The sequence below is a fragment of the Phycodurus eques genome, chromosome 6, assembly GCF_024500275.1.
Source record: "Phycodurus eques isolate BA_2022a chromosome 6, UOR_Pequ_1.1, whole genome shotgun sequence".
NCBI classification, from domain to species: Eukaryota; Metazoa; Chordata; class Actinopteri; order Syngnathiformes; family Syngnathidae; genus Phycodurus; species Phycodurus eques.
In genome coordinates this window covers 399,189-423,877 of record NC_084530.1, presented here as the reverse complement: position 1 = coordinate 423,877, position 24,689 = coordinate 399,189, and the positions used below count along the sequence as shown (strand labels likewise).

General features: G+C 44.7%; 1 protein-coding gene across 3 annotated transcripts in view; it reads right to left on the bottom strand.

Annotated features, from left to right (window-relative positions):
• Window positions 1–24,689, bottom strand: part of galnt7 (UDP-N-acetyl-alpha-D-galactosamine: polypeptide N-acetylgalactosaminyltransferase 7) — a 123,860-nt gene that overhangs the window by 39,805 nt on the left and 59,366 nt on the right. For 2 of the 3 annotated variants that reach the window (XM_061678678.1, XM_061678679.1), the window contains exons 7-9: window positions 12,078–12,260; window positions 10,082–10,199; window positions 9,874–9,996 (exon numbers count right to left, since the gene is read on the bottom strand). In XM_061678678.1, the coding sequence (XP_061534662.1) occupies window positions 9,874–9,996; window positions 10,082–10,199; window positions 12,078–12,260 (424 nt within the window). Of the gene's footprint in view, window positions 1–9,873; window positions 9,997–10,081; window positions 10,200–12,077; window positions 12,261–12,473; window positions 12,657–24,689 lie in introns of all 3 variants that reach the window. The other variant, XM_061678676.1, reaches the window with a different exon arrangement.

Genomic DNA, 24,689 nt, shown 5'->3' with positions numbered 1-24,689 from the left:
GTAACCAATTTAAACATTATTTTCATGTTTCTTACATCTCCTGAGTTTTAATAATAGAACTATTATATCAACAGTCTTTTCTAATGCCATCCTTTTAACGACAGCTGTTTGCTTCATCATTTCAAGAATGCAGATTTAATGTATGTAAAGCCTGGATCAGACAACAAGACAAATTTGGTCTTTCCCGATTGCACTATGTCAGACTACTGGCATAAAATCTTGCCATATCTCGGGCAGACAGTGGCAACACTACATGACATGTATTCCGATACCACCGTATCCAGTCGGTGTTCTGTCGAATAATGCTGTAAAGCTTTGGTAAACACTGGTTTGTGCGCATGAATAAATGTTGACAACGGCAAGCACGGAAGGCGAAGCGCCGGTCACAATACACAATCCTATTGTCGACGTCAAGGTGCGCTGTCGGAAAGTTGTCGTCGTTATGTCACACACTACATGAAAGATATCCCAAAAAAGCAAACATGCTAGACTTTTCATTTTGGCGTCATAGTGCTATCGTAGGGCCAAAACGTTGGTTGGTGATTAGAGTTTTTTTCACCTTTAACTTTTAAAAGCGGCATTTTAGTATTGGCATTTGCAGAACTATGACTAACATTTCTTACATCTGAGTTTTAACAATGGATCTAGTATACCAATGGCATTTTCTTACGACATGCTTTTAGCAACAAATGTTACCTTCATCATGTTTTTTTAAAATATTTTTAGGGATCTTTCCCACCTCAACATTTTTAAAAAGCAGTATTTTCACTCTGCTCATAAAGAAGTATAATATCCATCACAGCTAGCCTAACCAGCCAATATTCGCTGAACATAGACCGTTAAAGGTCAGAGGACAAAGATGTTATGGGGTCAGTTAAAATTCATATTTGCATTGTTTATATGTTGTGTAATACATGCACATAATTTCCAGCAAGGAGTGTAGTTACTCTATCCACCGCAAAGGCTACCGGAAGTGACGTTGCAATTGCCAAACACAGTGCGCTACACTCTATACGCAATGGAAAGCAACGTGTTGGACTATGAGGAGGAGGAGGATTTCAACCTACAGAAGCACGCAACTGAACTTGGCATCGTCAAACCGTACACGTTTGAGCCAATCAGGAGGTCGGAACCTGACAGTGACGACTATGAGCAGCCAAGTAGCAGCTGTACAACCGTAAAAGAAAATGGACACTGGGTCGATGTGACGGCACTGCCTGCAGAGCGAATTGGAAATACAGACTGGTATGTTTGTGCATTCGATAAATCCGTAATTTACTTGCTCCAGCATCCTCACTTGTTGATACAAAACATAGAGTCATGAATAAAATGTAACAGGCATGCTCATGGGGTCAGACAGTTAATGGAAAAAAAAGCATGTCTGTCAGTGAAAAGTACTGCGTGGGTCTTTTTTTCCTACTATCCAGTGCATAATAACCATAATAGAGTCATAGGTACATACAAGGAAATTCTCACCTCTTGTCTGCGCCACTTCATCATGGCGGCTGCGAGCTTTAGTTCTCTTGTGGGCGGTTAAGATCCCAATGGCCGTAGGAAAAATAGGCGCCGCAGCTGGTTTCAGCCTCTGCCTAACTACACGTGTATCCAATGCTTTCTGCTAAGTCTTTCTCAAAACACGGCAGTTCGAAGTGATCAGCACAGAATTTGGAATGCTTGCTGGGCAGCCATAGCTGACCACGTTTCTTCCCCTGTTGATTGACTATCCCTATCAACTGGTCACGTATTCCTTCTTCACTTGGAAAGCCAAAGAAACTCTTGCCATTGCCTGAACCATTTGTACAACCAAATGCCACACAATAAACCATCGTGAAATCGCTAAATCATACGACAACAAATATACAAGGACGGGAACAACAGCATGGAACAAGAGCACACAACGCCAACAGGCTGTTTGGCTTGTGTTACGTCACAGCGCCTGATAGAGCCGAAGACTGAAAGGCGCGAGATGCAAAAAGCAAAAGGCGCATTCTGAAATATATTTATCGATTTAACTGCTATACTGTATATCTGCTATATAATCACTTTGAAATGGCAGATGTTGTTTGTAAAAAGGTTCTAGAGTTATCATGAAAATGCTTAACATCTTTGTCCTCTGACTTTTAAATCAGCGAGAATCAGCTTGTGTGTAATATTCAGTGCAACATTCTCATGAAATAAATATAACAATAGGAAGACAGAGAGTGTCTTCTTCTTTTCCTTTCGGCTTGACCCTTTAGGGGTCGCCACACCGCGTCATCCTTTTCCATGTAAGCCTTTCTCCTGGATCCTCCTCTGTAACACCAACTGCCCTCATGTCTACCCTCAGTACAGCTATCAACCTTCCCTCTGGTCTTCCTCTAGCTCTTGTGCCTGGGAGCTCCATCCTCATGATCTTTCTACCAATATACTCACTATTTCTCCTCTGGACGTGTCCAAACCATCGAAGTCTGCTCTCTCTAACTTTGACTCCAAAACATCGAACCTTGGCTGTCCCTCTGATGAGCTCATTTCTCATCATATCCAACCTGGTCACTCTGAGAGCAAACCTCAGCATCTTCATTTCCGCCACCTCCAGCTCTGCTTCCTGTTGTCTCTTCAGTGCCACTGTCTCTAATCCGTACATCATGGCTGCCCTCACCACTGTTTTATAAACTTTGCCCTTCATCCTAGCAGAGACTCTTGTCACATAACACACCTGACACCTTCCTCCACCCGTTCCAACCTGCTTGGACCCGTTTCTTCACTTCCTGACCACACTCACCATTGCGCTGGACTGTTGACCCCAAGTATTTAAAGTCCTCTACCCTTGCTATCTCTTCTCCCTGTAGCCTCACTCTTCACCCTCCACTCCTCATACATACAGACCCTTTCCAAAAAAATTTTACATCATGGAAAAGTATATTTATTTCCATAATTCCATTCAAAAGGTTAAACTTTCATAGATTATAGATTCAGGGCTCACAAATTAAATAATTTAAGGTATTTGTTTACTTTGACTTAATTTGGGCTTCCAGCTCATAAAACACACAAAATCAGGAATTCCCAAAATTTTAATACTGTGAAGAAAACACCATTGACTTCTCAGTTTTTGTAGAAAAAAAAGAAATGAATTAGGGTCACATTAAAACATCAAAATATGGTACTTTCAAAACGACAATCAATATTTGATTGGGAATCTGTTTGCTTAAATCACTGCCTCGATGCGCCGTGGCATTGAGGCAATCATCCTGTGGCATCATTGCCTGGGAGTTATGGAAGCCCAGATTTCCTTGATGCTTGCTGTCAGTGCTCCTTTGTTTTTGGGTCTGGTGTCCCTCATTTTCCTCTTGATAATACCCCATAGATTCTCAATGGGGTTTAGAACCGGCGAGTTGGCTGGCCAGTCAAGCACTGTGATGGCATGGGCCTCAAACCAGGTTTTGGTGCTTCTGGTGATATGGGCAGGGGGCAGCTCCTTCTGGAAGATGAAATCTCCATCTCCATACAGATCCTCAGCAGAAGGAATCATGAAGTCCTCTAAAACTTTCTGGTAGACTGTTGCGATGACCTTAGATTTAAGAAAGCAGAGTTTACCAACACCTGCACTGCACATTGAATCTATTATCTATGAAAGTAAATTTTTGAATGGAATTATGGAAGTGAATAAACTTTTTTTCAAATTTTTTGGAAAGCGTCTGTATATTCTGTCTTCGACTAATCTTCATTCCTATCCTTTCCAGTGTTTGCCTCCGCCTTTCTAACTGTTCCTCCACCTACTCCATGCCTTCACTGCAGATCACAATGTCATCTGCGTACATCATGGTCCATGGGGATTCCAGTCTAACCTCATCTGTCAACCTATCCATCACCACTGCAGACAGGAAGGGACTCAGGGCTGATCCCTGATCAGTCCCACCTCCACCTTAAATTCCTCTGTCACACCAACAGCAGACCTCACCACTGTTCTGCTGCCCTCGTACATGTCCCGTATTATTCTAACATACTTCTCTGCCACTCCAGACATCCGCATGCAGGAGCACAGTTCCTCTCTGGTATTTAGTCATAGGGTTTCTCTAGAACTACAAAGACACAATGTAGCTCCTTCCGACCTTCTCTGTACTTTTCCATCAACATCCTCAAGGCAAATAATGCATCTCTGGTACTCTTTCTAGGCATGAAACCATATTGTTGCTCGCAAATAAATCTGTCCTGAGTCCAGCCTCCACTACTCTTTCCCATAACTTTATTGTCTGGCTTATCAACTTTATTCCACTATAGTTCCCACAGGTCTGCACTACAACTCTTGTTCCTCCTCCATTCCTCAGGCATCTTCTCACCTACTAGAATTTTGTTGAACAAGCTAGTCAAAAACTCCACAGCCACCTCTCCTAGATGCTTCCATACTTCTAGAGGAATGTAATCATGACCAACTGCCTTTCCATTTTTCATCCTCTTTCACACCTTTTTAACTTTCCCCTTACTAATCATGACCACTTCCTGGTCCACCACACTTGCCTCATTTACTCTTCTTTCTCTCTCATTTTCCTTATCAACTCCTCAAAGTATTCTTTCCATCTTTCCAGCACACTACTGGCACCAGTCAACACATTTCCATCTCTATCCTTAATCAACCTAACCTGCTGCACATCCTTCCCATCTGTATACCTCTGTCTCGCTAATCTGCATTGACTCTTTTCTCCTTCTTTAGTGTCCAACCTGGCATACATGTCATCATATGCCTTTGCCACCTCAACCTTTTCCCTACGTCGCAATGCATTCCTTTCTCCTCTCCTCGGCCCTCTCAGTGTCGCACTTCTTCTTAGCTAACTTCTTTCCTTGTATGATTTCCTGTACTTTGAGGTTCTACCACCAAGTCTCCTGCTCCCCTTTCCTACCAAAAGATACACCAAGTACTCTCCTGCCTGTCTCTCCGATCACCTTGGCTGTAGTGGTCCAGTCTTCTGGAAGCTCCTCCTGACCACCGAGAGCCTGTCTCACCGCTTCTTGAAAAGCCACAACACTCAGCTTCCACCACATGGTTCTCTGCTCTGCGCTTGTCTTCTTAATCTCCCTCCCCACCACCAGAGTCATTTTACACACCACCATCCTATGCTCTCTAGATACACTCTCCCCTACCACTACCTTACAGTCGGTAACCTCCTTCAGATTACATTGTCTGCACAAGATGTAATCCACCTGTGTGTTTCTACCTCCGCTCTTGTAGTTTACCCTATGTTCCTGCCTCTTCTGAATGAAAGTGTTCAATACAGCCATTTCCAACCTTTTTGCAGTCTACCACCCTCCGTCCCTCCAAGTTCCTTTCCTAGAAGCCAAACTTACCCATCACTTCTTCATCACCCCTGTTTCTTACACCAACACGTCTATTACAATCTGCACCAATCACAACTTTCTCTCTGTCTGGGATGCTCAGAACTACTTTGTCTAGCTCTTTCCAGAATCTCTCTTTCACCTCTAGGTCACATCCTACCTGTGGGGCATATAGCCACTAGTCACATTATACATAACACCCTCAAATGCAAGTTTCAGCCTCATCACTCGATCTGATACTCTTTTCACCTCCAAGACATTCTTAGCCAACTCTTATTTTAAAATAACCCCGAATCCATTTCTCTTCCCATCTACACCATGGTCAAATAATTTGAAACCTGCCCCTAAACGTCTAGCCTTACTTTCTTTCCACCTGCTCTTCTGGAAATACAATATATCAACCTTTCTCCTAATCATCATGTCAACCAACTTCCGAGCTTTTCCTGTCATAGTCCCAACATTCAAAGTGCCAAAATTCAGTTCTAGGGGCTGTGCTTTCCTCTTCTCTTTCTGCCGAAGAACCCACTTTCCACCTTTCCTTCACCTTCAACCCACAGAAGCTGAATTTCCACCGGTATGCTGCAGGTTAGCGGCGCTGGTGGCGGACGTTATTAACTCGAGCCACGACTGATCCAGTATGGAATTCTTTGGATGAACACATCGGGTCTACTCATATGAAAATGAATACAACTCTGACCACATCATTTAACATTGATTGAACATTCTTATTTTAAATAGTGCTTTTGGCACAAGCCTTGATTCATACTGTCAATATGTTCCAATCAAAACTGATTTTACAGGCAATATCAATAGGTTTGATAAAGTATTTTAACTCGACCAGTATACATGTCTATAAATACACTTTTTTCCCCCCCTTTCTGCTACTGACTGTTTTTTACATATTCGGAAAAACAGGACGAGGCAGAGGGTGCTTTGCTAAACCATTAACCATAATGCAATGAGACAGATAAATAATCATGGAGGACATTTTGGCTGTGACAAATGTGAGGATGTATGTGTGTGTGTGTGTTCATGATTGTATGAGTATGTATGTGAACATCATGGTCCCTGGGGATTCCAGTCTAACCTCATCTGTCAGCCTATCACTACTGCAAACAGGAAGGGGTTCAGGGCTGATCCCTGATGCAGTCCCACCTCCACCTTAAATTTCTCTGTCACACATACAGCACACCTCACCACTGTTATGCTGCCCTCATACATGTCCTGTATAATTTTATCATACTTCTCTGCCACTCCAGACTTCCGCATGCAGTCCCACAGTTCCTCTCTGGGTACGCTATCATTTCTATCATCTATCTCCAGATCTACAAAGACACAATGTAGCTGCTTCTGACCTCTCTGTACTTCTCCATCAACACCCTCAAGGCAAATAATGCATCTATGGTACTCTTTCTCAGCATAAAACCATACTGTTGCTCGCAAATAGTCACTTCTGTCCTGAGACTAGCCCCTACTACTCTTTCCCATGACTTCATTGCGTGGCTCATCAGCTTTATTCCTCTGTAGTTCCTACAGCTCTCTACATCACCCTTATTCTTAAAAATGGGCACCAGCACATTTCCTCCATTCCAAACGCATCTTCTCACCCACTAAAATTCTGTTGAACAACCACAGCCACCTCTCTGAGATGCTTCCATACCTCTACAGGTATGCCTTTACAGGTATGCCTTTCCATTTTCCATCCTGTTAGTGCCTTTTGAACTTCCACCCTACTAATTATTATTACAAACTCTGACTGCAACGACAATCAAAACTGCTGGAAGGATTGTCGGTAACCCCCTACCCACCCTAGAGGACGCTGCCAGAACTAAGACAAGAGCGTGCAAAATCCTCTCGGACCCTCCGCATCTCGGTCACCAGCTCTTCCAGCTCCTTCCCTCAGGTAGGCGCTATCATCAATGCAAACTAGAACTAGCAGAAATTCCAACAGCTTCTTCCCTCTTGCAATCAACTTCTTAAACACCTAACCTACAATTCTATTGCAACATGCTGGAAATTTTTTGACTTGAGTTCGTTGTCACATTTCTGTGGGTCCAATTATACATTACTCGTGCACTCACTGTAGTGGTCTCACCACGCTGCACTATTTGCATATCTGCTGTTGACCAATACTGGCCACTCAAGCCAGAGTAGCATCTGCTCCACTTGCACACTGATTGAGGAGTATCTGCAACATTTGCACAATCAACATTGTCCCAGATTATCGCACTGCTCGTCACTTTAAACTGCATACACTCCCTGAAGTCTCGACGCCCTTTGCACAATGGTCATTGCACCGGACTATTGCAATATGAGTCATTCGAACTGCTCTAAGTGCTAGAGGACTCTGCATCTTTTTGCACAATTGTCAAATTTTTTTTAAAAGAATGTACCGGCATTACCAGATAACTAGCAAACCTTTTCTGCTCAGTGACTGTTTTTTTGTCAATGTCTTTATGTCTCAAAAGTGTTCTGTCAATTGACTGTCTGTTGTCGTACTAGAGCGGCTCCACCAAGTCTTGGTGACTTGGTGACAGGTGTGGACATTCTAGGAGACCAAAACAACTGCAAAGCTGAAGGCAGAGGACGAGACGCCAGTGAGTCTCAGTTAAAATTGCGTACAAGTGTGGTGAAGTCCTAGTTTGGTACAAGCTTGATGACACCTAGATGTTTTACAACTGTCAACTGCTGTTAGCCGCAAGCAAAGCCTGAGTTAGAAAAAACAATGGCGCCCTCAAGAGGGACATGAACGCTATAACTACCTCATGAATTTGACTGAACTTCAGACACCATTAAAACAAACATTTATTGTATTACGACACTTCAGACACCATTAAAACCTAAACAATTAAGTAAAACTAACTGCTCAGCACATAGTATATAGTTATACTGCACGACATAATTAACAATGCTAAGGTACAAAAATAAAAGATGCTGGGACACGATTATAAATCAAGGTTTCAACAACATATGAATATCTAGCCTCCTGTGACACTTTTAAAAACTCATGCCAGACTAGGTAATCTTGATTCTAGCCAATCAGGACCAAGGGGTGGACTCAAAAACAAGATGGCTGAGTCCCAGAGAGAGTGTATTTAAGGCGATGTTCTCATTTTGCTTATTCATTTTTTTGTCATCTTGGCAAATGCTCGGTTTGTTCAAAGCTTTGAATAAACATCCTGTGATCAGCTCAAGCTTTTGTCTTTTTGTTTTTCATTTGACCATTCAAGTTTAAGAATTTAAATTCAAGCCAGTCCATTATTTGCGCACCTACCGCTGGTGAGAACTGTCCAGGGTGCTGAAACGGGCTGAGGCCTCAATTGCGGCCCAACCAAGGGGCACCGTCTGATCCAAGGCACATCAATAGTATAAATTATATACTTATTTAAAGCATATATACTGTATACTTTATATAGGCCTGTATCAGCAACTTCCGGGTGAATTGGTTAGCACGTTGTCTGGAGACGTATCCCAGACATTTTCCTGGTGAGAGCACAACCAATATTTTGGTCTCCTGAGTCCCGGAGTCGCAGCAACTGATCAGTCTCGGTGACCTCTCCGTCAGTGAGATAGGGGTATCGCATGAATTCCACTCAAATTCTAGGCAGGACACGGCATCTAAGTCATGCCCTACCACCAATGTAGCAGCCTAGCATATTGCAATGGTGTGCGTTGTTCCTACAACTCCAGTGGAATTCATAATAATGCGTGTGAGACCGTCACTGATGGTGTAGTGGTACACTCGCCTGACTTTGGTGCAGGCAGCGTGGGTTCAGTTCCCACTCAGTGACGGTGTGAATGTGGGTGCGAATGGTTGTCCGTGTCTATATGTGCCCTGTGACTGACTGGCGACCAGTTCAGGGTGTAGTCCGCCTTTCGCCCGAAGTCAGCTGGGATAGGCTCCAGCGCCCCGCCGCCCTAACCAGGATAAGCGGTGTTGAAATGGATGCTTGTGAGACCATTCTCAGTCGCCACTACCAAGTCTTCATCTCGCCAATGCAAGATCTCAGGTGCATAAAATGGACTCCATGGAATTACAACTTGCTGGATGTCACTATATTCGTGACTGCTGTGGTTTGATTACCGCAGAAACTTGGCTTCACCCCCACAATACACGACGCTAGCATGCAGCTAGCGGCCAATTGAAAAGTGGCATACAATCATATTTTAGCAGGATGCCACGTTGCTGTGTGAACATGCACAATGTCAATATAACATCTGCTATGGAAAGAGTGGATCAACAACAACCAAGATTTTCTGTTCAGGAATGCAAGAAAATCACTATAATTTGACATCATAATAAACTTTTTGCTTCTTTTGTGAAACAAATTTGAAAATAAATCAATAATATTCTTATTGTATTACTGTAACATTCAAAATACAATTTTGGATAAAGCGCTGCAACATATTGGACATATTGCAACATATTGGTGTACTGACCATAACAGAGACATAACATTTTAGCGTTGGTGTTAAACCTTACATTGGGTGGTGTACTTATACACTTGTAAAGTACTCTTTAGCAATTGCTCACAACAATGTTGAATGATGTTTGTGCTATTGTACCTTCAGCGTAGGTGAGGAACCAACATGTGCAGGGGGAGGATTGCCTTGCCATCCCTGAAGTCTGTATATATGGCCAACACGAGAGCATGGGACAAAGAGCAGTTGGCCACCACACTGCCATATCTACAATGACAAAAAAAAAACATAGAATAAATGTGCATCTATTGAACAAATTTAGGATACTCATCAACCAGTGACACTCGCCAACCTTGTATGATATTTCAAAATTTTCTCCTCCCCATATCTGCAATCCAGGATCATATAGGCCCAGTTCAAAGAAGTAGTCACGCTCTATAGCAAAGAGACCCCCTGCCATGGCTGGAGACCTACGAATTAACAGGCACACAGAAAAACAAATAAATAGATGAAACACTTCACAACAACCCTCATGCTAATTGAACATTAGCCCCTCTTCATTTCTGGCAAAAAAAAAAAAAAAAAAAGCCTTGTTTCTCAAGGAACAAAGGGTAATTTCGCATGGCCTGAAAAACGTCAGCGCAAAGTGCTGTAACAAGAAACAAGCAATACATGAACAACTGACTACATAGTATGAGTGGGAAATCAATTGGGGGATGGTGGGCAAATGGAGTCACAGTTTCATGAGATAGCCAACACAAACATATATGCATGTACTGTTATATTAAATCACACTAGCCTTTCTTCACATGCGCCAGTCTCCACTGAAGGAACTGACCTGGAAGTTGATCGATAGCATCAAAAGAACATGAGAAGATGGCAAAGCAGTTTGCGCATCCATCCATCCTTTTTCTGAAACAGGTAAGGAGCCTGAGCTTGTGAGCGAGGTTGAGAAATTGTCCATAACAAACACCATGTTCAGACATAAGGGTGTCCACATGTGCACTTGGCACAAGGACACCCGAAGCCACAGTTTGATGATCAACTTTCTGGTCATGTCCTCTGACCTGCATGTCTTGGATACTAGGGTGAAGAGAGGGGCAGAGCTGTCAACCGATCGCCACCTGGTGGTGAGTTATCTCCGACGGTGGGGTTAGATTTCAGGCTGACCTGGCAGACCCCAACGTATTGTGAGAGTCTGCTGGGAATGTCATCAACATTGGGTGCTGGTGACCTTGACTCGGGACGTTGTGAGTCGGTGGGGCGAAAACTGGAAACCGCCTCAATTACACTGACACACCTTCCTATGAGGAAGCAGAGTCTGAGGACTCTGAGGCAGGCTCTCCTATCTCTGGGGTTGAAGTGACAGAGGTGGTTAAAAACCTCGTCGGTGGCAGAGGCACAGGGGTGGATGAGGTGTGGCTGGAGTTACTGAAGGCTCTGGATGCTGTGTGGCTGTCCTTGTTGACAAACCTCTGTATCATTGCATGGACATTGGGGACAGTACCTCTGGATTGCAGTGGTGGTCGTTCTTTTTAAGAAGGGGGACCGGAGGCTGTGTTCCAACTACAGGGGGATCACACTCCTTAGCCTCCCTGGTAAAGTCTATTCGGGGTTGCTAGAGAGGAGAGTCTATCAGGAAGTCGAATCTCAGATTCAGGAGTATTTGTGTGGCTTTCGTCCTGGCCATGGAAAAGTGGGCCAGCTCTACACCATAGGCAATTTCTAGGCACAGCCAAGGCATTGAAGGGGTCCACTTTGGTGGCCTCAGTATTGGGTCTCTGCTTTTTGCAGCTGATGTGGTTCTGTTGACCACATCAGACCGCAATCGTCAACTGTTTACAGCCGAGTGTGAAGGGGTTGAATGAAAATCAGCACCTCCAAATCTGATGCCATGGTCCTCGGTCAGGAAAGGGTGGAGTGCTCTTTCCGGATCAGGCATTAGATCCGGCCCCAAGTGAAGGAGTTCAAGTATCTCGGGGTCTGGTTCACAAGTGAGGGAAGAACGGAGCGACAGGGAGATCAGTGTAGCGTCTGCATTGATGCGGACTCTGTAACCCTCTGCCGTGGTAAAGGTGGAGCTGAGCCTGAATTTTGTCAGATTCAAGTTATTTCTGTGACCGCTGTGGGATTTTCTTTCAATAACAGAGGGGTACTAAACAATGTTGTCCATGTGTGTAAATGTTTTTTATTCATAATTCAGTTTCCTGCCTTGGGTGGGTAATATTGCTCACTAGCTAGGGCTGTACATTTGTGTGGTGTTTGGGATTTTGCTACCTTGATTCACGTTGTACTGCACTAAAAAAAAATTCAGACATCGTCAAACTATTTAGATTAGTTTTCATTACCTATATGGCTCAGTGCGAGTTTTTCTGAGTTTTTTTTCTCTGTCGTTCAGAGGAACTCTCTTCCACAGCATGCTCCAATCCCAGGCTCCCCTAGCAAAGCCGTCTTCATCTCCTCCACCCTGGGTCTCAATGGTGAATATCTCGCCATTGATGGCGTCAATCAAAGGAACAGTACACACCGTTCTTTTAGAATGAGAGTGAGATCAGAGAAATAGCCATTCATTCAAGACACATGGCGGGAGGTGGTGTTGACCGACGCATACAGGCAACAGAACAGAATGGGGTGGGGTTTGTCAATAAAAGGGGATGAGACAATAGAGGTAGGAAAAAAGGATGGGAGATGGAGACAAAAACAGACAAATATGAATGTTAGCATGCTGTCTGCAATGTTTGTACCTATAGGGTTCAGTCGTATGTTTTCTTTGTGCCTTCTCTCTCTGGTTTAGTGGTACTCTCTTCCAGAGAAGGCTCCAGTCCCAAGCTCCTCGAGCCAAGCCGTCCTCATCTCCACCTTGTTGGGGCTCCACACTATACTCATTACCATCTATATAGTCTATGAGTGGTACAGTACATACCATCCTAAGCACACAGACAAAACCCTCTGTTGGCATGTTTGATAGCTGAAAAATGTATGCAATGTAAAACAATACAGAAATCAGTATGTGGCATCTTCTAATATACTGTATACTTACAGTGGATTATTACACAAAATATATGAACTGAAGTGCAGGTAAGGAAGCACAGAAAATATACCAACTCAGACTGGCATATAGTCTTTACTCCTGTAACCCACTGGAGCACAAATTTGGAGTTGCAAGTACTCACAACAAGCACAGAAGATCCCCAACCCAGACAATGAAAGACAAAAAGATTAGACCCAAGATGGATTTTCTAACTTTGACCTTTGTAACATCTGCCAAGAGGGGGTCACTACACTGGACAGAAAAGACTGAAACAGGAGATGGAATTGGGTGGTTCCTTACATGGCTGATTTGTAAAAGAAACTGTATGCTGTCCAGATCCTGTATCAACCGACCGGGACAAGATCTGACCACGTTCACTGAGGCGTTGCTGTTGAGGATTTGACATTGACCGACCGGGTCAGGTCCCGAGGAAGCACTTCCTTCACGGAGGCGTCGACCTGTGGGACTTCATCTCTTCAGAGTTAAATGGACTCCTACGCTAGGGGTGTAATAAAAAAACGATTTGAATCCACAAATTGTTTTTGATTTAAAAGTGCATCGGTACATGGACTAATTAATCTGTCTCAATGTATCCTGAACCGGCCGATGGTCCGATCGGGCGAGACATCACGGTTATGTCAGATAGCGCTTTTAGGGAAATCCATGGAGGAATAGCAGACACGAAAGGATTCAGAATGCTCGCAGCAAGTTTAAAGTACAAAGTGTGGAAGAAATCCGGATTTTATATGAAGAATGGAGTATTGGATAAAATTGTCGCCATATGCAAAGACTGTAAAACTGCGCTAAAGTACACCGGTAGTGTGACAAATCTCCACATTCGGTGAGCTGGTATGATGGGGCGAAACAGGCGAGGAGGAGGGTACCACAGCTAGCAAAAAGACACAGACCGACAAAGACAGAGACATACAAGACTTCTTCCATCAAAAACTTCAACCACAGCTCGGCGAGGGCAAAGTTAACCGACGCCCTCAATAACTCAGTTTATTGTTAAGGATTTAGGGTTTTCAGGACATGATAAAAACAGAGCATCGATACACTATACTGACTCAACAGCATTCACTAACAAGTGCATGCCAGAGTTGTACAACAAAGTTAAAAATGAGGTCAAAGAACAGCTATTCCATACAGAACAAGCGCGAATACCACCGATGCCTGGACATCAGGTACAACGCGACCATCACAGCCCACCATATCCTTCCCGGCTGAGAGCGGAGTCGTGCTTTACAAACCTGGGTATTCGTTGAGTCACACATAGGTAAAAACATACTGTAGGTGCTTATTAAAAGAAGGATGTGTTGAGTGGAACATTGCAGATAAAGAGGCAACGCTAGTTATAAATATAAAATACAAATATATATTAATAACATTGAGAGAAGCCAGATGAGGTGGCTGGGGTATCTGATTAGGATGCCTCCTGGATGCCTCCTTGGTGAGGTGTTCCGGACACGTCCCACGTCCCAGGAGACCCCAGGGATGACCCGGGACACGATGGAGAGACTATGTCTCCCTGCTGGCCTCGGAAGACCTCGGGACCCCCCCGGAAGAGCTGGATGAAGTGGCTGGAGGGGGGGAAGTCTGGGCGTCCCTGCGAAAACTACTGCCCCCACGACCCGACCTCGGTTAAGCGGAAGAAAATGGATGGATGGATATATATATTAATAAACATGACAAAAGTTACAAATACACTTCTTTAGTCTTTGATAAATCTATGCGACGGAAATGCCATGTTTACAGTACTGACGAGTTAATTCATACTGTAAAATTTTCTACTTACAACCAAAACACTGATTGCGTCATAACCTCTCAAACCGGGCTGTGCTATATCCAATCGAATCGTAATCCCACTGAAACGAACTGAATCAAATCGTTCCACTTTAAAATGGACTGTCCTGGAATCGCATCGCACCCCATGTATTGAGCTACGCATTGAATCATCTTTTATTGGAGAGATGCATTGTACATTGTACAACACAATACTCTGATAAATGTTTCCCACTCAGCATCCACTCCAGCCTGGTCATCCTGGAACGGGGAGTCCTCCATCTGTGGTTTCTTTCATTTTCCTCCCCCAATTTTGTTTTTTTTCTCCTTAGTGGTTTAGACCAGGGGATGTCACCGATCTTCGTCAACTGTGGACCTGTGAAGCCCTTTGAGACTGTTGTGATTAAAGGTCAGAGGACAAAGATGTTAAATGTTATCTTGACAACTCGAGAACTCCTTTACAAACCACATCTTCCATTTCAAAGTGATTATATAGAAGATATACAGCAGTTAAATCAATAAATAAGATGCAGAATGGACTGAATGGCCATAAGGTTGTCGGTGCTTATCGTGGCAGCACCCGTTGGTGCACACCAGCAGTAAGAGATGCCGTCGAGCTGAAGAAGGAGTCCTATCACGCCTTTTTGGCCTGTCGGGGACTGGAGGCAGCTGATGGGTACCGCTGGTCAAGCGGAACGCAGCTTTGGTGGTTGCTGAGGCAAACACTTCGGCATGGGAGGAGTTCGTTGAGGCCATGGAGAACAACTTTCGGACGGCTTTGAGGAAATCCTGGTCCACCATCTGGCATCTCAGGAGGGGGAAGCAGTGCACCGTCAACACTGGGTATAGTGCGCTGCTGACCTCAGCTTAGGATGTTGTGAGTCGGTGGGCCGAATACTTGGAAGACCTCAACTCCATCGACCCGCCCTCCCATGAAGAGCAGAGTCTGGGAACTCTGGGGTTGATTTCACCGATGTGGTTAAAAAGCTCCTCGGCGGCAAGGCCCCAGGGGCGGATGAGATCCACCCCGAATCTCAGATTCAGGAGGAGCAATGTGGTGTTCGTCCTGGCCGTGGAACAGTGGACCCCAGCTCCTCACCCTTGGCAGGGTCCTCGAGGGTGGATGGAAGTTTGCCAACCAGTCTACATGTGTTTTGTGGACTTGGAGAAGGCATTCGACAGTGTCCCTCAGGAAGTCCTGTGGGGGATGCTCTGGGAGTATGGGGAAACGGACTCCCTGATACGGGCTGTTCGGTCCTTGTACGAACGGTGTCAGAGTTTGGTCCGCATTGGCGGCAGTAAGTCGGATTCATTTACAGTGATAGTTGGACTCCTCAAGGTTGCCCTTTGTCACAGATTGTGTTCATTACCTTTATGGACAGAATTTCTAGGCGTAGCCAGGGTGTTGAGGGGGTCCGATTTGATGACATCAGTATCACGTTGCTGCTTTTTGCAGATGATGTGGTTCTGATGGCTTAATCAAGCCATGCTCTCCAACTCTCGCTGGAACGCAGCAGAGTGTGAAGCAGCTGAGATGAAAATCAGCACCTCCAAAATCTGAGGCCATGATCCTCAGTCGGAAAAGGGTGGAGTGCACTCTCCGGGTCAGGGAGGAGATCCTGCCCCAAATGGAGGAGTTCAAGTATCACAGATGAGGGGAAGAATAGAGCGGGAGATCGACAGTGCAGCGTGTCTTTAGTGATGCGGACTCTGTATCGGTCTGTCGTGGTGAAGCAGGAGCTGAGCCAAAAGGGAAAGCTCTCGATTACGTTCCTACCCTCACCTATGGTCACGAGCTGTGGGTCGTGACCGAAAGAACATGATTGTGGATACAAGCGGCTGAAATGACTTTTCTCTGCAGTGTCCGGGTTGAGAAGGTTGAGAAGCTCGGTCATCCGGGAGGTGCTCAGAGTCGAGCCGCTGCTTCCCAGCATCAAGAGGGGCCAGATGAGGTGGCTCGGCATCTGGTTAGGATGCCTCACGGACACCGCCCTGGTGAGGTGTTTCACGCACGTCCCACTGGGAGGAGGACCTGGGGGCGACCCAGGACACACTGGAGGCACGCCGTCTCCTGGCTGGCAGAGGAACGGAAAAGCTGGACAAAGTGACTGGGGAGAGGGAAGTCTCTGCTTCCCTGCGACCCGACCTCGGATATGGAGAGGAAAATGTATGGATGGAATTTTTGGGGGTAAGAATTGTGCATTATACACAATTACAGTATACTTTTCGTCTTATTTTCAGGTGATTTTGCCAATAATAATTATTATTATTTTGGAACCAGCTCAAAGGAGAAACCTGTTTTGTTTCAAGAAACGAAATGTCCTTCTCGAAACTTTTTTTCACTTATTAAAATTCACAAGTGAGGTGTAAATACTTAAGTAAAAACTAATCATGAAAATATACTTTCTTTTAGCAAACATTTACATAATTTCTTGCTTGTAGTATGCAAACGTTTGATGCATAAATCGGATGTAAATCAAGTAAAAAAAAAAAAAAAAATTTAATGAAGCTATAACACTTATTTTAAGCAAACATTTCTTGCAATTCTTGCTTGTAATAAGCAATTATTTTCAAAATTTTAAGACTTGTTACTGTCTTAAAGGTGCTAGTTTGAGGAATTCTATTCAAGCAAATTTTGCTTATCCCTTTTGCAGATTTTTCTTCTCAAAATAAGAAAATGTAATTATTTCAAATAAGGTTTTTTTTGCAGTCCAGCTATAGGTCCTTAGGAAGATGGATTTGCCCTGACGGAACAAGGTGCCACCAGCAGCCGCCCCCCCCCCCCCCCCCCCCCCCCACACACACACACACACACGTTGTTTTGTTAATCAGCATTCTTTGGGATGGGTGCAGTTTTCCATTTCATCCCACCCAGCTAGTTACGCTGCCCGCATGATTTTGACACCACTAGTGAGATAATGACACATCAGCTGCACCCACAGGTGCTGATGTGATGTCTATTGAACTGCAGACGTTGCAGCCTTATAATGGTGGAAAACAAGGAGTAAGAGGATTTACTGGGTTTTTCTCCTCATTTCCACCTCATTGCTTCACACTAACAGAGAGATAAGTGGCAAGTTGTCTTGTGATGCCAGATTTGTTGTTCACACCATGAGCAATGCATAAGATCATACGCCCGCCAAGTCTAAAGGGCTCCAAGAGGACGACCCTTGAATGCATGCATTGATCCAGAGGGCGTCAGCCCTAAAGAATATCTCACAGCCTCCATCCATCCATTTTCTACCGCTTATCCAAGGTCGGGTCGCAGGGGCAGTAGCTTTAAGCAGGGACGCCCAGAATTTCCCTCTCCCCAGCCACTTCATCCAGCTCTTCCGGGGGGATCCCGAGGCGTTCCCAGGCCAGCCGAAAGACGTAGTCTCTCCAGCGTGTCCTGCGTCGTCCCTGGGGTCTCCGGTGGGACGTGCCCGGAACAGCTCACCAGGGCGGCATCCGGGAGGCATCCGAATCAGAAGCCCCAGCCACCTCATCTGGCTCCTCTCAATGCGGAGGAGCAGCGACTCTACTCTGAGATCCTCCCGACCGAGATTCTCACCCTCTCTCTAAGGGAGAGCCAGGACACCCTGCAGAGGAAACTCATTTCGGCCGCTTGTATCCGGAATCTTGTTCTTTCGGTCATGACCCACAGCTTGTGACCATAGGTGAGGGTAGGAACGTAGATCGACCGGTAAATTAAGAGCTTCGCCTTAGCTCCTTCTTTACCACAATGGACCGGTACAAATTCCGCATCACTGCAGACGCTGCAACAATCCGCCTGTCGATCTCCCGTTCCATTCTTCCCTCACTCGTGAACAATGATACTGGAACTCCTCCACTTGGGGCAGGATCTCATCCCCGACCGGGAGAGGGCACGCCACCCTCATGAGAGCCACTTTACACTCTGCTGCGAACTGCTCCAGTGAGAGTTGGCGATCACGGCTTGATGAAGCCAACAGAACCACATCATCTGCAAAAAACAGAGATGAAATTCTGAGGCCACCAAACCGGACCCCTCTACGCCTCGGCTGCACCTAGAAATTCTGTCCATAAAAGGTATGAACAGAATCAGAGACAAAGAGCAGCCTTGGCGGAGTCCAACCCTCACTGGAAACGAATCAGACTTACTGCAGGCAATGCGGACCAAACTCTGACACTGGTCGGACAGGGACCGAACAGCCTGTATCAGGGGGTTCGGTACCCCATACTCCCGAAGCACCCCCTACAGGACACCCCGAGGCACACGGTCGAACGCCTTCTCCAAGTCCACAAAACTCATCTAGACTGGTTAGCGAACTCCCATGTACCCTTGAGGACCCTGCCGAGGGTGTAGAATAGTGGACCACCACTGTTCCACGGCCAGGACGAAAACCACACTGCTTGTCCTAAATCTGAGATGCGACTTCCCGAACGGACAGTCCTCTCCAGCACCCCTGACTAGACCTTACCAGTGAGGCTGAGGAGTGTGATCCCCTTTCTTAAAAAGGGGGACCACCACCCCAGTCTGCCAATCCAGAAGCACTGTCCCCGATGTCCACGCAATGTAGCAGAGGTGTATCAACCAGGACAGCCCCACAACATCCAGAGCCTTTAGGAACTCCGGGCGAATCTCATCCACCCCCGGGGCCCTGCCACCGAGGAGCTTTTTAACTACCTCGGTGACCTCAAACCCAGAGATAGGAGAGCCCGCCTCAGAGAACCCAGACTCTGCTTCCTCATGGGAAGGCGTGTCGGTGGAATTGAGGAGGTCTTCGAAGTATTCTCCCCACCGACTCACAACGTCCTGAGTCGAGATCAGCAGCGCCCCATCCCCACTATGCATAGTGTTGGTGGTGCACTGCTTTCTCTCCTGAGACGCCAGATGGTGGACCAGAATTTCCTCGAAGCCGTCCGGAAGTCTTTCTCCATGGCCTCACTGAACTCCTCCCATACCAGGGTTTTTGCTTCAGCGACCACCAAAGGTGCACTCCGCTTGGCCAGCCGGTACCCATCAGCTGCCTCAGGAGTCCCACAAGCCAAAAAGGCCCGATAGGACTCCTTCTTCAGCTTGACGGCATCCCTCACCGCTGGGGTCCACCAACGGGTTCGGGGATTGCCGCCACGACAGACCGACTACCTTACGGCCACAGCTCCGGTCGGCCGCCTCTGCAATAGTGGAACATGGTCCACTCGGACTCAATGTACCCTACCTCCCCCGAGACGTGGGTGAAGTTCTGCCAGAGGTGGGAGTTGAAACTCATTCTGACAGGGGATTCTGCCAGACGTTCCCAGCAGACCCTCACAATACGGCATCTTCCTCCACCATCGGAGCCAACTCACCACCACGTGGTGATCAGTTGACAGCTCCGCCCCTCTCTTCACCCGAGTGTCCAAGACATGCGGCCGCAAGTCCGATGACACGACCACAAAGTCGATCATCGAACGGCAACCTAGGGTGTCCTGGTGCCAAGTGCACGTGTGGACACCTTTATGCTTAAACATGGTGTTCGTTATGGCCTGCCTTCTTCTTGGTCCATGGGCCAGCCCCTTTCTCCTGTGCATAAAAGGCCTTTGTTCTGGGCCTCTTGTTTCTCCAGCTTGCCGAAGACACTGGCGCACAGGCAGGGAGCCCTGCCTCTCACCACTAGGTGGCGGAGACGCACTCAACCTTCCTCGCCGCACAGACGGCAGAAGCACTCTGCCTGCACCCTGAAACTACACTTTTGTGTGTGTGGGGCAGCTTACGAAGAAAAGATCCATCAGGAAGGAATTGCGGCGCACGTATTCTCTAAGACCGTGACGAACACCGTCACCAAAGCGCTTCGGCAACCCTACCCTTGCTTTTTCTCTGTTTATCCTTTCTGTTCTCCTTTTTCTTCAAATACACCTGCTTGGCGCCCCGGCCCATACATCTGCAAGACCGACTAGCCTGTCTAAATTTTGTTCTAAGCAACGTGAGGACAACATGCCGTTTCCGAGGTACAAATTGGTGCATAATTGGATAATAATAAATTCCCAGCCTCGCATTGCTCCCCGGACATTCTCACATCACACCTACATCACAAGTTCGACATGCTTTACAAATGTTTTTCTGTACCCTTTGGAGTCAAGCCCGTTTCCATTGTTTCCCTGTAGTTTTAAATTTTAGATTTAATTAAATTTCCTAAAAAATTCCACTGCCTGTATCGTTTTTGTGTGTTTGAGTTAAATTGTGAAACCGCTGTACTCGAGAACTCTTATTTCGTCCATGTACCAAACCTTCAGAGTAGAGAGAGAGAGAGGGTTTCGTCACTTTTCCTAATGTTTCTGAATATAAAAAGAGACGTGGTGCCCCTTTACGAGACAAAGATAGTTTGATTATAACAAACAAATGTAAATCGAAGTAAACACAGACGTCCGCTTCCGCCGTATTCTTTTCCAAAATTAATTACGTTTTATCCAAAACCAATATACACTACAAAGGCTTAGTTAGGACGCACCAGCCAGTGTTTGTGTGGAAGACTCAACTATTCATGCTCCAATTTAAAGGCATGTTCCCCACCACGTATGAAATCATTCTTTTGGAATGCAAAAAAGAGGGAGAGCTGTTAAGCCGCCTGGCCGAGAGGCCATTGTCAGTCCACCAGGTCATACTTTGGCAAACTTGTCCAAGCATGGCCGTGGCGACACGGCAAATTTTGATGATTCGCCATGACATCAAAAGCTGATGGAACTTGACTCCAGATGGTCATATCTTTTCATAATTTCACACATTTGATAAAAGTCCACATTTAACGGCATCGATAGAAAAAAATGTAATTGTACTAATAGAGTCACCTACTGCCACAAGGAAATGACGTTTGATACTTTGTTGTTCTCCTGCTTGGAGGTTAATCCGATCTACCCAATATTTGCTCACAAAACTGTTAAGAGGTTCATGATGTCACAATACAAAGTTTGTGAGTTTTCGCAAATCACGGTTGCCGTGGTGACGTGCTGTTCGCTACATTGTCCACCAAGAAACCAATGCTGTTTTGAGGGTATAAGCATGCATGCAAAGTCATCAAACTTTGTCAGCAAAGCAAATTTATTTATATACCGCCTTTCATACACAAGGTAACTCAATGTGCTTTACATGATTAAAAGCTTTTAAAAACAAAGAAAAATAACAGCTTATAAACATTTAAAACAAAGAGAAAAAAAATTAAAGTAAAAGCAAAACAGCATACAGTGCAAGAAATATCATTTAAAAGTGGAAATGCTCTAAAAAGAATGAGAAAAAAGAAGAGTTTTTAACCTGGACTTAAACACATTCACACTTGGGGCTGACGTCACTTCTGTTGGCAAATGATTCCATTTGTGTGCAGGATAAGAGCTAAATGCTGCTCACACTATTTGCTTTGGACTCTGTGCTCCACTATTTGACCTGAGTCTATCGATCTCAGAGCCCAACTGGATTTATATTCTATTAGCATTTCATTCATGTATTCAGGACCTAAACCGTTTAGTGATTTATAGACCAGTAGCAGAACTGTAAAATCTATTCTAAAGCTGACTGGAAGCCAGTGTAAAGACTTTAGAATTGGAGTAATATGCTCTGACCTCTTTGTTTGGGTCAGAACCCGAGCTGCAGCATTCTGAATGAGCTGCAGCTGTTTAATGCTCTTTTTGGGGAGTTCAGTCAGAAGACCATTATAATAGTCAAGTCTACTTGAGATAAAAGCATGGATGAGCTTCTCCTGGTCTGCTTGACACATACAAGCCTCCACTCTGCATATGTTCTTGAGATGGTAGAAGGCAGTTTTAGTAATTGATTTGATATGACTGTTGAAAGTCAGGTCGGAACACCAAGGTTTCGGACTTGGTCTTTGGTTTTTAAAGAGAGTGACTCAAGGTATTTACTAACAGCAATTCTCTTTTCTTTATTGCCAAAAACAATTATCTCAGTTTTGTTGTGGTTTAATTGAAGAAAACCTTTGCTCATCCAGTTATTTGTTTTCGACAGTGACACAACACCTCAATTGAACTGTAGTAATTTGGCGACATTGCTAGATAAAACTGTGTCATCTGCATAGCTATGATGGCCAAAATTAATGTTCTGAAGAATTTGACCATAGGGTAGCACATACAGGCAGAACAGGAGGGGTCCAAGAACTGACCCTTGAGGGACCCCATAGGTCATTGCCATTCGATGAGATTGAACACTTCCAATGGTTACAAAATTACTCCTTTCCTCCAGGCAGGACCTGAACCATTTAAGGACTGTTCCATTTAGTCCTACCCACGTTTCCAACCTGTTCAGCAGTATATTATGATCCACCATATCAAAAGCCGCACTGAGGTCCAACAAGACAAGAATTGACACCTTTCCTGAGTCAGTATTCAACCTTATATAATTTAGCACTTTGATAAGAGCAGATTCTGTACTGTGATGAGTTCGGAAACCTGATTGAAATTTGTCAAAAAGTCCATTTAAGTTCAAGAAATTGCTGAATTGATTAAAAATAACTTTCTCAACAATCTTGCTATGAAAGGGAGATTTGAGATGGGTCGATAGCTTGCTAACATGGGTCCAGCGCTCTATTTTTTTTAGAAGTGGCATAATGGCAGCTACTTTAAAGAGCTTTCTGAAACTCGCCTGATTGAAGTGAGCAATTGATTATTTGCTAATTATTAAATTAGCTTGTAGAGACTTCGCAATAGCTTTGAAAAAGTCAGATGGTCTTGAGTCAAGATAGCTTGTTGATGTTTCAGCTGCTCAACCGTATTCTCTACAGTTTTTGGCTCAACTGCATCAAATTCTGACATGGTAATAGAGTTTCCTGGGTGGCTTCACATGTAGTATCATTTTGTCAGTTTGCTGATTTGTGCTGATATTTAACCTGATGGATTGTATTTTTCACTAAAATAAGCAAATTCATTGCATTTATCTGCTGTTAGGATTCGGGAGGTTGTGAGCTTGTCAACCACCGAATCAGAGTGCGAGTATTGTTGAAGTTCTTACTGACGATTTCAGAAAAGTGTTGCTGTCTAGCCCTGACTAACTCTTGGTTAAAATTACAAAGACTTTGTCTGTACAGGTACTTTTGGAAGAATCTGTAATTCAAAGAATACACAAAAATGTTCAGAAATAGCCATATCTTTTTTGTCAATCCTTCGAGATGACCAGGTCTAAGATGTGACCTTAGTATGGGTTGGACTCTTAATATGGTCAAATGAGAGGTCAAATGTGTCTCGTATAGCAGAGTTCTTTATTTAAAAAAAAAAAAAAAAAAAAAAAAAAAAAAAAAGTGTCCATTATATTGTCAACATGAATGTTAAAGTCTCCCCCCTTATGACAAAATAGTTGTAGGCAGTACAAATAACTGACAGTAGTTCTGAAAAATCCTCCATAAATTTTCTATTGTATCTTGAAGGCCTATAAATTACTAAAACAATAACCTTTGGGTCACCTTTCACTAAAAAATAGAGATATTCAAAAGAGCTAAAATCATCCAGTTTAATTTCTTTGCACTGAAATAATTACTTAAAAATAACAGCAATACCATCGCCTTTTTCCCCCATTCGACACTTGTTCATAAAATTAAAATGTGCTGGTGTTGCCTCATTTAAAATGGTGTAACGGACAAGCCAGTAAAGACGACACCCAGCACCCCCAGTCTCGTGCTGTTCTGCATACTGCCTCGACTGCCCCGCTGAGCCAGTCTGCGTACATAAGACATCTAAGGAAAGCCTTGTCTGTTTATCAAAGAAGAAGAACGGGAGGTTTATCTTTGCACACCGACACTAAATGAATTACCAGCTAGTCCCAAGTAGCTCATCAAAGCTGAGACACGGACACCCGGTTTCTCATTTGGACGCTAAGTTGATTAACTTTCACCCCTAGCCAGCCTGAAGAGTCTCACCAACAAAGACTTCTTTTCTTTTGGGACACTGGTTTATGACCAAGAAGGTGAGGAACCCGCTGTTTGGTGGCTCTTCATGAAGCAACAGTGACATTTGTCCCTTCTGTCTGGGACAATGGATGGAGCACAAGTGACATCCACAGGCAGCAAAGCAGCAAAGCTACTACAACTCCGGAGGAATTAATCACAATCTTCACTGGATTTGAATGTTATATGATATTTTAAGAACTTTGCAAGAACGATTTAGTGTTGCCATCACAGTAGCGCCACTAGTGATTGTATTTCTGCAA